Genomic DNA, 15481 nt, shown 5'->3' on the forward strand with positions numbered 1-15481 from the left:
CCAACCTCGCCGCCCCCGCTACCCCCGTGTCCGCCGAGCGCTCTATTTATGTTTCAGCTCAGCGATTTGCATAGTCCCCGCCCCTGGCCCTAGGTCCCCCTATCGGTGCCCCGCCTCCACGTTGACGTCACGGGGGAGGCCCCGCCTCCGGTGCCCGTACAAGGAGCGGCGGGCCCTAGATGGCAGCGTGGCGTCGCCGCGGCGTGTGCGTGTCGCGCTTCCTTGTGCCGTTTATAGGGTCCCGGCACTTCCGCTGTCGGGTTAGAAGCGGCGCGGTCATGGCGGAGCGCGGACAGCAGCCTCCTCCCGCGAAACGGCTCTGCTGCCGGCCGGGCGGCGGCGGCGGCGGCGGCGGGGGCAGCAGCGGCGGCGGAGGAGCGGGTGGCGGCTACAGCTCTGCCTGTCGGCCGGGCCAGCGGGCGGGCGGTGCGGCTTCTGCGGCGTGCGGGGGCGGCGCGGCGCTGGGGCTGCTGCCGCCGGGCAAGACCCAGAGCCCCGAGTCGCTGCTGGACATCGCGGCGCGCAAGGTGGCGGAGAAGTGGCCGTTCCAGCGCGTGGAGGAGCGCTTCGAGCGCATCCCGGAGCCGGTGCAGCGCCGCATCGTGTACTGGTCCTTTCCCCGCAGCGAGCGGGAGATCTGCATGTACTCGTCCTTCAACACCGGCGGCGGCGCCGCGGGCGGCCCCGGCGACGACAGCGGCGGCCCCGGCGGCGCGGGCGGCGGCGCGGGCGGCGCGGGCGGCGGCGGCTCCTCGTCCTCGCCGGCCGCCACCTCGGCCGCCGCCGCCGCTGCCGCCGCCGCCGCCGCCGCCGCCGCCGGGGCCGGGGTCCCGTCGGTGGGGGCCGCCGGGGCGGCGGACGGCGGCGACGAGACGCGGCTGCCCTTCCGCCGGGGCATCGCGCTGCTGGAGAGCGGCTGCGTCGACAACGTCCTGCAAGTCGGTGAGTCACGGGGCAGCCCCGGAGCCGGCCGGCCGCCCGTCCGCGCGTCCGTCCGTCCGTCCCGCGGGGGGAGGGGGCGCCGGGCCCCGTCCTCCGCGCAGCCCCTCCGCCCGGCGCGGCCGCACCCCCGCCCGGTGCCCCGGAGCGCTGCGCCCATTTCCTCCTCGCCCCTCCCCGCCCCCGTCTCCCCGGACGGGCCAGCGCGAGTGGGAAATGAATCAGCAGGACTCGCCCCGCGGCGGGGCTGGCGGGTGGGTGCCGGGGGGCCCCGGCCCGCCGCCTCCCGCGCCCTCCTCCCGGGGAGCACGTCCCGGGGGGCCGCTCGCCTTTTTTGGGGGGGGGGGTGGTGGTTGTGGACAAAGGCGCCGGCGGACGGCGGGGCTCCGGCGGAGGGTGTGTGTGGCGGGGCCGTGCGGGGCGGGGGAGGGGGCGCGGGCCGCGCAGACAATGCCGGCGGGGCCGAGCGGGCGGCCGGCCGCGCTCCTGCCCCTGCCCCTGCCCCTGCCCCTGCCCCGCGCCCGCCCTGCCCTCGCCCGTCGTCCGCGCCCGCTCCTCTTTCTTCCTCCGCTGCCCCCTCCCCGCGCCCTGGGTCGGAGGGGTGGGGACGACGGTGCGCTGCCTCTCGGTGGCTGCGGCTCGTGTCGGGGCCCCGACGGGCCGGCGACCGCGGCGGCGTCTGGGCTGAGCCCGGGGTTGGGATGCCCGGCCCGGGAGGCGCGCGGGGTGGGGGGGCCGGGGCCCCGCGTCCTCGGAGGCCGCCCCCCCATCCCCCCCGCGGGCGTCCCGAGTCGCTGGGCGCTGCCCTGTGTGCGGGGCCGGAGTTTGGTGGGCGCGGGGCGGCGGCGGCGGCGGCGGTTACGGGCCCTGCGCTCGCAGGCGGCGGCGGCGGCGGGAGCGCGAGGCGGAGGCTCAGGCTCGGCGGCCGCCCCGCAGCCCCCGCGGCCCCGCGCGACCCCGCACTTTGTTCTCCTTTTCAGGTTTATTTGTGCCCCTTTCAGTGTCCCGTCGTCCCCCGAAAGGGGGGACTAAACAAAAGAGTCTATTTCTTTCCAGAGCTTGTAAAGTAGAAGCTGTTTGACAAAGGCGAGAGGAGGACTTGGGATTTAAAGCTGCGCAGCCCTCCTTTCTCTGACAGACCCGGAGAGTTTCCTCCGATGCCGACTTTAAAGGCTCCCCCGCCTCGCCCCCGCCCCCGCCCCCGCCCCCGCGTTCCCCTCGGGCCGAGCTCTTGCCCTGCGGGGCTGCGAGAGGAACAATGCGGTCCGGGCCCCCGCGCCTCCCGACTGCCTCCCGACTGCCGGCGCGCTCCCCGCGCCCCTTGGCCGAGCGCCGGCCGCCGAGCGTCCTGGTGCCGAGCGCGGTGGTGCCGAGCGCCGTGGCCGATGCCGGGGACCGGGCTGCACGCGGCTCCGGCCCCGAATTCCCGTCTTTTCTTCCCGTAGTCCGTTCTTTTTATCCTTCCCTCTGGGAGTCGAGCGGGGGTCTGGGTAGGGGCCCCAAAAGAGAATTAAGGTTTGATTAATCCTCTCTGGTTAATTTGAATTCTAATGCGATCTGCAAACGTGATTTTCTGCATGGTCATTTGTTTCCAAAGGCAGCCCCCAACGTTGTCTCTTCGAGGTTCGGTACCTTTTCCTTAGGTCTAGAGAGGGTTTAACTTACTTTTGAGGCTCTCCATCTTTTTTTTTTTTTTAATGTAATTAGCATTCTTTAAAGTTACACCTCTCCCCCCCCCCCCGCTCCCCCCCCCCCCCGCCCCCCCGCCTGGTTCCTGCTGGGTTGAAATGGATTGAAGCACATCCATGGTTTCTCAGTATAACCAAACCAGAGTTTGGGAATTTTTATGGCTTGGCTGGCAATGTTGGATTTTTTTTTTTCTTCTCTCTCCCCTTCTATGCTTGACTCTGCTTGCAAGCAATGAGGAATGACAGGAGAGCACATAGGGAGGGTTTCTTGGCTGATTACATTTAAGCCAGGAATTCACTGTGAAAATAAAGCCAAGGGGCGATAAATAAAAGATGCAATCTTCTCTAGGAGACAGACACACAGCGTGGGCTTTGCCTGCTTTCATCAGCGAAGAGGCCTGGGTGAGTTGTAAAAGAAAATAGTAACTTTTTGAATAGTCCCCAAAGGGGAAGGAGGCCACTGAATGGAGTTGGCAGTGGTTGATGTGAAACAGTATGATGGTTCTTGCAAAGTTTGAAGAGTTGACCACCCTTTCGGAAACACTTACATACGTGCTAAACAAGTGCTGTACAAATTGTGGAAAATATTCTTTTTTTCCCCTCTGAGTTTTGCCAGTTTCCTTAACTTCCAAGTTGTATTACTTGTTGTGCCAGTGAGCTTACGAGATGGAAGGCTGTTAAATGCCTGACAGCTGGCACTGAGATAGAAGACTTACGACCAGGATTTTTTTTTTTTTCTTGGTGGAGAACGGAGAGAATGACTAGAAAAACCATCTAATTTGGCTTTAATTGGTAGGTCAAACTGGTATACTAAGGCAAGAGGTTTATTTTATAATTTTGCAGTTTGAGGTAGAAGTCCTTTCTGCTTCAGAACCTGAAATTGGAAAGGAACACGATACTATGACAGGACCAGAGCAGTTTTCTGGTATTGCAAAACTACAAGTTTGTTCGTACAGAAGTATTCATGTACTTTTGTAGAGGTGACTAAATTATAGATGCAATAGGTAAAATCTAGTTTTTGGACTTTATTTTTTTTATATTGACACTGTTGATTATCTAGGGATTGAGGGTCAGAGAATTGGGACTTCCGGGAAATTAAACATACTTGTTAGTTATTTTTCAACTCCCATTTTAAGAAGAAATTTCAAGGAAAAAAAATTTAAACCTTTGGGGTAGTAGTTGTAAACAGTATTTAATTGGTGCAGAGCTGTCCATCAGCTGATTTTAGGAAGTTTTAGAGAAAGCGTACTTTGCTTGTTTTTACTGAATAATGATCTGTTAGAAGGGAGCCATTGCTTGAGGGTGCTTGTATGTAAATATTATCGGCATTATTGAAGTAATTTTGGAAATCACGTTGAAAAACTTCCCCAAAATTTTGCCTGGCAAAAAGCTTTCCTAATATGATCTGGAACTCAAATTATAAAGACAAATGAATTAGACGACAGACAAATTTAACTGGATAAAAAACTGAAGATCTCTGTAGGGCTGAAAGCATAAGTTAAGCAGCTAACTGTGGCAAATACTTGCAGCCCGATGGAGGCTAACGGAACTCTGAAAAATTGATTGAAAAATAAAAAAGAGAGAAGATATTTGCAAATGACATATCAGATAAAGGGCTAGTTTCCAAGATCTATAAAGAACTTATTAAACTCAACACCAAAGAAACAAACAATCCAATCATGAAATGGGCAAAAGACATGAACAGAAATCTCACAGAAGAAGACATAGACATGGCCAACATGCACATGAGAAAATGCTCTGCATCACTTGCCATCAGGGAAATACAAATCAAAACCACAATGAGATACCACCTCACACCAGTGAGAATGGGAAAAATTAACAAGGCAGGAAACAACAAATGTTGGAGAGGATGTGGAGAAAAGGGAACCCTCTTACACTGTTGGTGGGAATGTGAACTGGTGCAGCCACTGTGGAAAACTGTGTGGAGGTTCCTCAAACAGTTAAAAATATACCTGCCCTACGACCCAGCAATTGCACTGTTGGGGATTTACCCCAAAGATACAAATGCAATGAAACGCCGGGACACCTGCACCCCGATGTTTCTAGCAGCAATGGCCACGATAGCCAAACTGTGGAAGGAGCCTCGGTGTCCAACGAAAGATGAATGGATAAAGAAGATGTGGTTTATGTATACAATGGAATATTACTCAGCTATTAGAAATGACAAATACCCACCATTTGCTTCAACGTGGATGGAACTGGAGGGTATTATGCTGAGTGAAGTAAGTCAGTCGGAGAAGGACAAACATTATATGTTCTCATTCATTTGGGGAATATAAATAATAGTGAAAGGGAAAATAAGGGAAGGGAGAAGAAATGTGTGGGAAATATCAGAAAGGGAGACAGAACATAAAGACTGCTAACTCTGGGAAACGAACTAGGGGTGGTAGAAGGGGAGGAGGGCGGGGGGTGGGAGTGAATGGGTGACGGGCACTGGGTGTTATTCTGTATGTTAGTAAATTGAACACCAATAAAAAAAAAAATAATAAATAAATAAATAAATAAAAAAAACAAAAAAACAAAAAAACAAAAAAAAAAAAAAAAAAAAAAAGAAAAATAAAAAAGATCAAGAAGTTAGAAAATGGGCAACACCTTTCATAAAGAAATGCAAATGAGTGATAAAATCATTTGTCTTCACTCTTACATAGGAAGATACAGGTAAAGGTGACATGCCATGTTCATCTGCCAAGTCAAGAAAGGTGGGGATATGGTACCCAGAATTGGGTGAGGAGGTAGGAGAAGATGCTACCTCCCCAGCTGCTGCTCGGCTCAGTCTTTCTTGTGTCATTTCTAGGAATTTATCTGACAGATACATAGATATTAGTGCCCAGAAATGTTCTATACAGTGAGCAGTGCTCACTGCAGTATGATTTGTAATGCTGAAAAACTGGAGTCCATGGAAATTTCCATCAGAAGGGCAGTGGTTAAGAAGTACTCAATGGAATTCTATGTAATCATGAAAAATAGTGAAGGAGAGAAATATGTACCGACAAGAAAAGATGACCAGAATATTTCGTTTAAAAACAAGTCAGCTGTTCATATAGTGGGCTGTAATTTCAATAAAAATCAAGAAAGATAGACTTTACTTACAGATGCATAAAAATGAAGGCTACACAAGCAGCCATTGCATAGTGGATATCTTTGGGGAAGGGCAGTTAGGTGGATGGGCAAAGTCTTGGGGAGGATTCTACTTTTCTTTTTATGATTGTGTTATGAGTCAGATTTCTCTTCAAAGTAGAAAAAGAAGCATGTATTTGTTGTCCTAGAAAATCTTAGACAAACTATTCTTGTGTCTTTTAATTAGTTTATATTTTTTGTTTTGGGGTGTGTATGTTCCCTTTCTGAAGATTGGTGTGCATTCAGTTTTGTTTTGAAACGGACAAGTTTCCTTTTGTGCTAATTTTAAAAGCGAGAAGTGTTTAATTAAATAAAACTGGGATCTTCTCTTTATTTTTTTATTTTTTTATTTTTTGGATCTTCTCTTTAGTATGGGCAAGAAGGAGATAAGTTTCAAAAGGAGTTGCTTTTTCTGTTTGTTTTGTTTTGCTGGTAACTTTTGGGAGAAAAGAATTTTGTTCAGAATTCTAATTCTTTGGTAAGCACGTTATTACGGTTGTTTTCGGATTCATGACTTAAAATTTCTTGTTTTAGAGGGTGGCAAGGCAGTAAAAGGGAACCTTTTTTAGAATTAGGGTGGATAAAATTTTAATCACTTAATTGACTTAAGGGTAAGTTGTACTTGAGGGTTTTGATTTTCTTTGTAGATCGGAGATTGTTATGTAAAGATGTGATTCTAGGTGCACTTTCAGAATTGGGTGTTCCGTTTATTGGTGATAGTATATTTCATTGAAAGCATTTTCAAGAGTGAAGTGATAATATAGAATGGCTTAAAATCAGATCCTATACATTTTTCTGCCTTTTGATTAATGAAGAAGTACACAAAAGAAAAAAAATTGAAACTATAGTGGCATTATGTGTTTATTCCGTGCCAGTTGATTTGCTTACAGTTGTTGATTTTTGAAAGTGTCTGTGTACCTCATGCGTGCTCAGCATTGTTCTGAGGAAAGTTAAAATTTCAATTTCAGGTGAGAAAATGTTGGAATTTGTGGTTAATATTTAGTTCTTTGATGGCTAGTATTGGTCCGGTGAGGAAATCTAAGTGTTCAGGAAACAATACTTTTTGTAGCCTAAAGATTTAAAAAATACTGGAAGGCGAATTGCTGATTTGAATAAGCGAACATCTTTACTGTTGCTTCAGTCTTTAACTTCTTGCGGTAGCGTCGTATTCTGAGTATACCTTCGGTTTGGAGGAGAAAAGGCCATCCCCATTATTTTATTTCAACTGTATGTTGAATTTCATCCTTTTTGCAAAGACTTTGATGCCTTTTCTTTTAGAAACATCAGGATGCTGTGGAACACATCCTCTAATAGAAGAATTATTGCAATTAATTGAACAACTCAGGTCATTATTGTCTTAAGTATGTCTTGGCCAATTTTTTAGATGTTTATCCTGGGCCTTTTTTCTTTTTCACAATGGATAATCAATTACCATCAATTCTAAGTCTAAATGTTTCATTTGGAAAGACGGGGGACCAGCGTATCTTTCCTGGTCCCACTCATACTAAGGGTTTAGTTAGTAATCTTTGATTTCAGCTGGTAATATTTTCAGTGAACAGGATGGAAATGGATCAATACTGATTTTTTTTTTAAATAAACTGCCCCTTTTAAAAATTACATGTTTGGATCTGTAGTAGTAATTCCACATGCTTACATGCTCTATATTTTTGTGTTAGAAAACCAGTTTTCTTCAGTAATTCACAATGAATATGGTACCTTTAAGAAGCTTAGTTACATATACTTAAGATAAAACAAACTCTTGAGGGGATCCCTGGGTGGCTCAGCGGTTTAGCACCTGCCTTCTTCGGCCTAGGGCTGATCCTGGAGTCCCAGGATCGAGTCCCGTGTCGGGCTCCCTGCATGGAGCCCTCTTCTCCCTCTGCCAGTGTCTCTGCCCCTCTCTCTCTCCTGTGTCTCTCATGAGTGAATAAATAAATAAAAATCTTAAAAAACAAACAAACAAAAACAAACTCTTGAGGAGTTAGAAATTTTTATAGGTGCAGTCATTAAATCTGACCTGCCATTGACCTACAACTGTTATATTTAAGAGGACAAATATCCTAAAAAGAAAGAAGATTATAGGTAAGTATAAGCATTTTAGGAACAAAGCAGATTATAGGCAACTGCTTTTAAGTGATAGATTACATGGAACCCACAAAACCATTTTTAGTTATCTTTCAAATTACTATGGTGTAAGTTCAACAGCAGTGCTTTCTCACAACAAAAAAAGCCTAATTTAATTTTCTTGGTTTATTAATTTTTTGACATATGTAACTGGGGATTACTGTAAATTAGAAAACACAAACTTGTTTCCTTCTTGAAATGGATGGAAAGACTCTTGGACTCCTTTTGAGAGAAATCAGTATCACATGGTAATTTGGGGAAAAATTTTACATAGTCTTGCCCCATGAAAGGAGACTCTAGTTTCTCAGTCCTAGCCAGAGTCTCAAAAATAAAGTATGTTGGTTAGATTTGTTCTAAAAACCTAAGTATCTTTACAGTTTTTGGCTTCAGTGCCCTGTGTTTTGCTAAGAATATGCTTTGTACCTGGTTTTTCAGTTCTTTAAAAATAGGATGCTTCCTTTATTTTCCTCATTTAGAAAAGGTGGCTATATCAAGCTTTAGAGAGAATGCAGTACAAAATCTGGTTTTCATTGGAAACTTAAAGATTGAATTTCAGCAAATAGTAAGTGAATTCTGTTGCTGAGGATATGCTAAGTGTTTTCTATTTGTGGGATTCTTAGGTGATAATTAGTTTTGTGTCAGTTAATATGTATTGTATATATTTACATATGCTTATTTATGTATTTGTAACTAATTTGATGTTCACAAGTGAGCACAAAAGGAGATGAACCCAGGTGTCATTTGAGTATCATTACCCAAAACATATTTCGGCGACCCTTGTGTACAGATGCATTGTGCTGTTTCTTCTTAAAATATGCTAACAGATGAGAAGCTGTCTTTACAAAATACTTTTGCATGATAGTCATTATCTACTTGTAGACTGAGGCCCAGACATGTTGAGTAATTTGTCCAGAGAGGGATAGTAAATTTTTTTTGTGTTTTGTTTTTGGTTTTTTTTTTTTTTTTTTTTTGAGGGATAGTAAATTGTAAAGCCAAACTTTGAATTTCTGTTTCTTCACTGCCTTTGTCTTTGTGTGGATTGTTTGGTGAGTTTCACAAACCCCAGAACTCAGGACAAGCATGTTCCTTTTTTTTTTTTTTTTAAACATTTTTTTTATTTGTTAGTAATCTTTACACCCACCATGGGGCTTGAACTCAACCACGACCCCGACAAGAATTGCATGCTCCACTGACTGAAGCAGCAAGGTGCCCCAGCACAAACCTTATTGTTGTTATTTTAATTTTTTAAAGATTTTATTTTTAAGTAATCTCTATACCCACTATGGGGCTGGAACTCACAACCCCAAGATCAATAGCTGCAAAGTCCACTGACTGAGCTAACCAGGTGACCCAGGGCAGGCATATTCTTGTAGCATGACCGGACTGTTGGAGAGATTATTTGGCTGACATTTTGTTGAATGTTATAAAAGTATTTCTAGATAGCATTTTAGTATCGGGCCAAAATATAATGGCTTCAGTTAAGCACTGGTTCTAGCATGCTAAATACGTGCTAATGTGAAATATTGGTAGACATTTGGAAATTTTAGAGGTTCTAAGATGAGATTAAAGTTTTGAAAAAGTTAGGAGTGTTCACCATATGAAACTGTGTTACGGTCGTGTGAATACACTTGAATTTACTCTTATGCCTTTACATCTGTGCAGTAAAGAATTTACCAAAAGTTTAAAATGCTGGGACTCCTGGGTGGCTTAGCGGTTGACCGTTTGCCTTTGGCTCAGGGCGTGATCCTGGGGTCCCCGGATCGAGTGCCACATCGGGCTCCTTGGAGGAAGCCTGCTTCTCCCTCTGACTGTGACTCTGCATCTCTCTCTGTCTCTCTCATGAGTAAATGAATAAAATCTTTAAAAAAACAAAAAACAAAACCCACAAAAGTTTAAAATGCTTATGCGGAACAACAGAAGTTAACAGCTGGTAAGAAATGTGATTGCTCTGAATTTAGTATATGTATGAAAACTCAATCAGTTTTGCCTACATTTGACTTGTTTTTGTAAGTTTTTCAGTGTTTTTGTCAGTGTCCCCTTCCCTTAGGCCAGTAGATGGTATGGCTGCTAGATGTAAAGGTTCTCGTAGGTGATCCATGTGGTCTCAAAACTTGAGTACTCTCTCCAACTCTGAAAGACCTCTTGTATGATTGGAGGCGTTTCTTTACTGAGCTGAGCGCGATTTACAGTGGGCCTGTTTAATACTACTGCAGCAGTACCTACTAATAGTAATAATAGTAGGTAACACTTTTTCTCATAGCATTAATCTTGTGCCAGATACTGCTCCAAGCACTTTATGTTTCTTAACATTCCTAAGAGGGTAGGTACTTTTATCATCCTCATTTTACAGATGAGGAAACCAAAGCATAGGAAAAAGATGAGTGACTTTTGCCCAGTCACACAGGCTGATACATTAGCGAGCCAGACACAACCTCTCTGACTGGTGCTCTTACCTTCTAAGTAAGTACTGCCCGTGCTGTGTCATCATTAATTATTCCAGAAGGTTAATCTTTAGATTTCTAGTCTTTCTACTTTCTAGAGTGATTTTCATAGTATCCAGAATTTTAAATTGTAATCACAGCTGTGATTTTTAGCATGTATTTTGAAATTTGACTTGAAACACTGCATTTCAAAAGTTGGAGGTATTTGGAATCAAGGTATTTGGAATATCATGATCTGGGTCTAGATTTTGTGTACTCAACAGCCAGTATTATGTGGATTTTATTAGGTTTGGCAGATGGTTGTGTGGGGTGATTTTGATCATCTTCCATTGGGCATTTTTAATTTTTGAAAGAGGAATAACTTCTAGGTTAGGTCTAAATGTAGTAAATATGAAGCCAAGATAATCTCTTGTGATATTTTTAAGAAGTCATTAAACGTTATGATTAAAAATCATACTATTTCTTGTTGCTGGTAAGAAGATTTAATATTTTTTTTTTGGGGGGGGTTATTGGAAAGATGTTAATTTGAAGGATGCAGTAGGACCTGTCAGTACATTTAAACTCTTACTAACGGAACAAGCTGATCAGATAAATTGGAAGCTCATTTAGTGAATTAATGTGCTTAAAATTCAGGTGACTCACTGCCTGATCCTGCCTTATTTAACAGTCTCTCTGTTTACTTAATGCATTTTTCATTGTTAATTGGTGTCAGATCTCTAATGATAGAAGTTATTATATAGAAAATATACATAGGAAGATCACATGTAGAGTGAATCTACAGAAGTAAGATTTAAATTGTCTTAATTGGATTAGTACAATTTCGAATGCTGTATGTGCCACGTTGTACCTGTTAAAATATTTGCTGACAATGACCAGCATTCCTATGAATGAGGAATGTTTTATAATTTCAGTGTAGCAGCAGAGCCTGGAGTCTCTTCTAGTGTTGTGATGGTCTTTCTTGGTGAAGGCCTGCAGAACTTGAAGGCAGCACTGTATTTGGTTATGCTCAACCTTTGCTCCTGCTACCACTTTATATTAATTCCTACAGAGAAGATGGTCATGTTTTTTTTTTTTTTTTTTTTAAAGATTTTATTTATTTATTCATGAGAGAGACAGAGAGAGAGGCAGAGACACAGGCAGAGGGAGAAGCAGGCTCCATGCAGGAAGCCTGATGTGGGACTTGATCCCGGGACTGCAGGATCACACCCTGGGCTGAAGGCGGTGCTAAACTGCTGAGCCACCTGGGCTGCTCATGGTCATGGATATTTTTCATAAAATAAACCCCTAAAACTCAAGTAACAGAAATTTGTAATCTGATTGGTGTATGTGAGTGAGGACCTTTTTTTGTATACGTTTGCCCTGTTTCTTTAGGACCTTATTATTTTTTTCTTTTAGCAGTCTTTACGCTTCCTTAGGGCTTCGGATTTTGTACTCTTGGCGCCATCTTTTAGGCCTCCCCTTCCTTGCCAGTCACCTGTGTGATATTTGACTTCTCCTTCCTGTGGTCGGTGGTAAAGCTAGGACAGATGTGACCAGTGGCTGCTTTGTGATGATGGATAAAGTCAAGTGAGACTTGAGGGTAGAAGGTGGAGGAGCCTCTGAATCCAGCCTTCTTCAGTGTTATACTGTCTCCTTACTTTCTCTCCTTTCTTCACTGCCCTTCTTCCTTTTTTGAGTGGGGGGAAATGGAGTGGAGGGGATGAGGGGTAGTAGGGAGCCAGTGGTAGGAAAGACTGCCAGAAATCCTGAAGAGGTAGGAAATAGCAGCCAAGAGCTTGTTCTATTCCCTTCCTTGCCTGCATTGTCTCCTCCCCTCCAACCTCCCCTGATTTAGGGGAAGAAAGCTGAGGTCACGAGGACCTGTGTGTTCCAGCTGCTGCTTGGCTGCTATTTTTAGCCTGGCCCTGCGTCAGGCTGGCACCAGGCCATGAGGGCACAGGGCCAGCACGTTCTGGGACTGCTGGCACATGTCAAAAACTGAACTTTTCAGTTATCTGACTAAACTAATTTTCAGACGTATCCTCCACTATGATACTCTACTTATCTCTTCGTTTTTGAAGTGGGATGTACATGTTTGTTTTAAGAAAGGCTTGATTTTTGATAGTGGTCATCATACTGTTATAACTATTTTAGATGGGAGAAAGATTTACAAATTGCCTTATCAGTTCACACTTAGATCCTGCTTGGTAATTTTGGTTTTGTGGTGGCACCAAGAAGTGTGAAATTTGCCACACTTTTTTAATATGCCTTAGGCGTCTTTTAAAGTTGCCACTGCTCTTGAAGTTGTAGAGTCAGAATTGGTTTATGTAATTACAGGTGTCATCAGACATTTTTTAAAAAACACTTGTGCTGTTTTTTTTTTCCTATAGTTGTCAGTGTTCCCTTTGCTAACCCAGCAAAGGGTGTGTTTCGATTTGGTTAATGCTATAGAAATGTGTGTGTGTGTGTGCCCCGCCAAAAAAAAGAGCTTACTATTCTTGTAGGGAGTAACGAGGTATTTGGAATATCACGATTTGGGTCTAGATTCTGTACACTCTACAGGCAGTATTATGTGGATTTTATTTGCAAACTTAGTTTTAAACTTTCAGATGTACATGTGAATTTCAGGACTTACTTGATTTCTAGATGTGCTCAAAATGAAAAGTAAGTTGTATTCTTGAATATTTTTGGAAAAAAAGTACAAAGAATGTTGGAGAGTGAATCTGTATATTTGGAAGGGGCTGCCATGTGAACATTGCATATATTCTTTCTGGGGTGGTACATAGACAAGCTGAGGTTACGTTAGGGATGATTTTCAGTGTACCATCGACTACACTGAATATGAATAGAACCAGGGATGATGGTTATTCACTTATTCAATGAGTATTGGTGTAATACACTTAGATCTGTTTAATGGCAGGGTAACATTTAGTTCGTGAATTGATCTGATGTCCTTCTTAAGGTAGCACAAAATAATTGGCCAAAATAACTAGAAATAGAATCAAATGGATTTTTTCTTCACTTTGTCTTTAAGGTTGTTATTGGATGGATTCTGCTGAATTCACTTTTGTGAAATAAAGTTTTAGGTGAGGGATTTAGTGAAAGGTGAATTTCTGGTCTAATAGCTTAGAGAAGGCAGATGTTTTAGAGTTTATTTACATTTTTATTTTTATTTGTTTATTTAAAAGATTTTATCTATTTATTCATGAGAGAGAGAGAGAGAGAGAGAGAGAGAGACCGAGACACAGGCAGAGGGAGAAGCAGGCTACACGCAGGGAGCCCGACTCAGGACTCCATCCCCGGACTCCAGGATCACGCCGTGGGCCGAAGGCGGCACCAAACCGCCGATCCACCCGGCTGCCCTTACATTTTTACATCTTAAAACAAGGTGCTTACTTTGTGGATAAGAGCACAAGCTGTGGGCAGCTTGCTGTTCCTGAGCTAAGAATATTTTATTCTTTTTACTTACAGTACAAATAAAAATTTCATTAAGAAATGTAATAAAAATGTCTTGGGTATAGATTATCAAGTACTTTGATCTCTTACACAGTGTAGTAATTGTACCATTTGGTGTCTTTCTGCAGTTAGTGGTTATAACTAGGTATTCCAAAGGTGTCTTGGAAAAAGATCCATTGATCTATGTATGTTTCTCTAGATGGGTGTTCACTTATATAGATCTATCTGTATAACTTAATATGATTCATAGAACACTGCAATCTACTGGATGATAGTAGGTAAGTGACTGTGTTATGGATCCTTACTGTAATTTATATTTTCTTTAGTTGAGTCATGTAAATGATGTCAGTACCAGGTCAGCTTGTCAGTGTTCCCTTTGCTAAGGGCTTTAAAACCAAAGCCCAGAAGGTACTTTGACTAGTGTGTTTTAGAGTCCTTATAAGCAAAATGCTCAAATGATGTTCCTTAGTGGAACTTGCCAGAGAAAATGTCTTTGCCATTTTCAGGGATCTCTCTTAACAACTTACTAAAAAATTAGCATTTTGTGTAAGCTGTTTCATACGTAGGAAATTCCAAAGTACAAGATAGTATTGTATTTTTGCTTTTAATAAGGACTATTGCAGTGGGAAAAAAAGTTTTCAAAAAACTATTAATTTTATCGATTTATGGCAAAGTACTTCTATTTTAAAATGGATAGATTTTTAAAAAAAATTTGTTTTAAAGGTAATTTGTTTCTTTTTTTTTTTAAGATTTTATTTATTTATTCATGAGAGACAGAGAGAGAGGCAGAGACACAAACAGGCAGAGGGAGAAGCAGGCCTCATTCAGGGAACCTGATGTGGGACTCGATCCTGGGTCTCCAGGGATCATCACACCCTGGGCTGAATACGGCGCTAAACCACCGAGCCACCCGGGCCTGTCCGGTATTTTCATTTATGATTTTTCATGCTCATTTTTTTTTTTTTTTTTTATTATTCATGAGAGACACACACAGAGAGAGAGGCAGAGACACAGGCAGAGGGAGAAGCAGGCTCCATGCAGGGAGCCTGATGTGGGACTCCATCCTGGGACTCCAGGATCACACCCTGGGCCAAAGGCAGGCGCTCAACTGCTGAGCCACCCAGGCGTGCCTCATGCTCATTTTTAATAATTTGCTTTCATAGTTTATAAGTTCTGATGTATTAGAAAAAATTGGTGATAAAGGAGCCAGTGATTATGGGTTTATTCAAAATTCAGTGCATGTATTAAGTCTGCATTTGTCTTAGTAGCTCTTAGTGGCTTGTGTTTTGATTTTGGTAAATCATGAGACTGCTGAGTTCTTGTGTTCTGTTAAATTTGTGTTTTGACATACAAGTATATATATATATATTTAAACTGTGTGCATGCATGTGTGTGTTTTGGGGTCTTAGGAAGGAATGGTGGTTGTGATGGGTTAAAGCACAAAAAATTCAAATAGCCATGTTCAGGTATACAATGCTTATTTTAAGAATTTATATTTCTTTGGATTGCGTATTTAACATTGTTCTATAAAAATTATTTTTTACTCAACCTTCTCCCTCCCCCAGTTCCTCCTCTTAAAAATAGTAATAACTGAGAAGGTAATCGTGAAAGTTCAGTGTATAAAGACCGTCTGCATTATTATTTTTTAAAAGATTTTATTTATTCATGAGAGACACAGAGAGATAGATAGATAGAGAGAGAGAGAGAGAGAGAGAG

At 43.7% G+C, this 15481-nt stretch overlaps 1 protein-coding gene across 2 annotated transcripts in view; it reads left to right on the plus strand.

Moving 5' to 3' along the window:
- Window positions 1–247: 247 nt before the first annotated feature.
- ZSWIM6 (zinc finger SWIM-type containing 6) overlaps window positions 248–15481 on the plus strand; it is a 196573-nt gene continuing 181339 nt past the window's right edge. Inside the window, exon 1 of one of the 2 annotated variants that reach the window (XM_049097933.1) lies at window positions 248–942. In XM_049097933.1, the coding sequence (XP_048953890.1) occupies window positions 279–942 (664 nt within the window). In that variant the 5' untranslated portion in view covers window positions 248–278. The remainder of the gene's footprint in view (window positions 943–15481) is intronic. The other variant, XM_025448168.3, reaches the window with a different exon arrangement.

The sequence above is a fragment of the Canis lupus genome, chromosome 2 (genome assembly GCF_003254725.2).
Source record: "Canis lupus dingo isolate Sandy chromosome 2, ASM325472v2, whole genome shotgun sequence".
Classification (NCBI taxonomy): domain Eukaryota; kingdom Metazoa; phylum Chordata; class Mammalia; order Carnivora; family Canidae; genus Canis; species Canis lupus.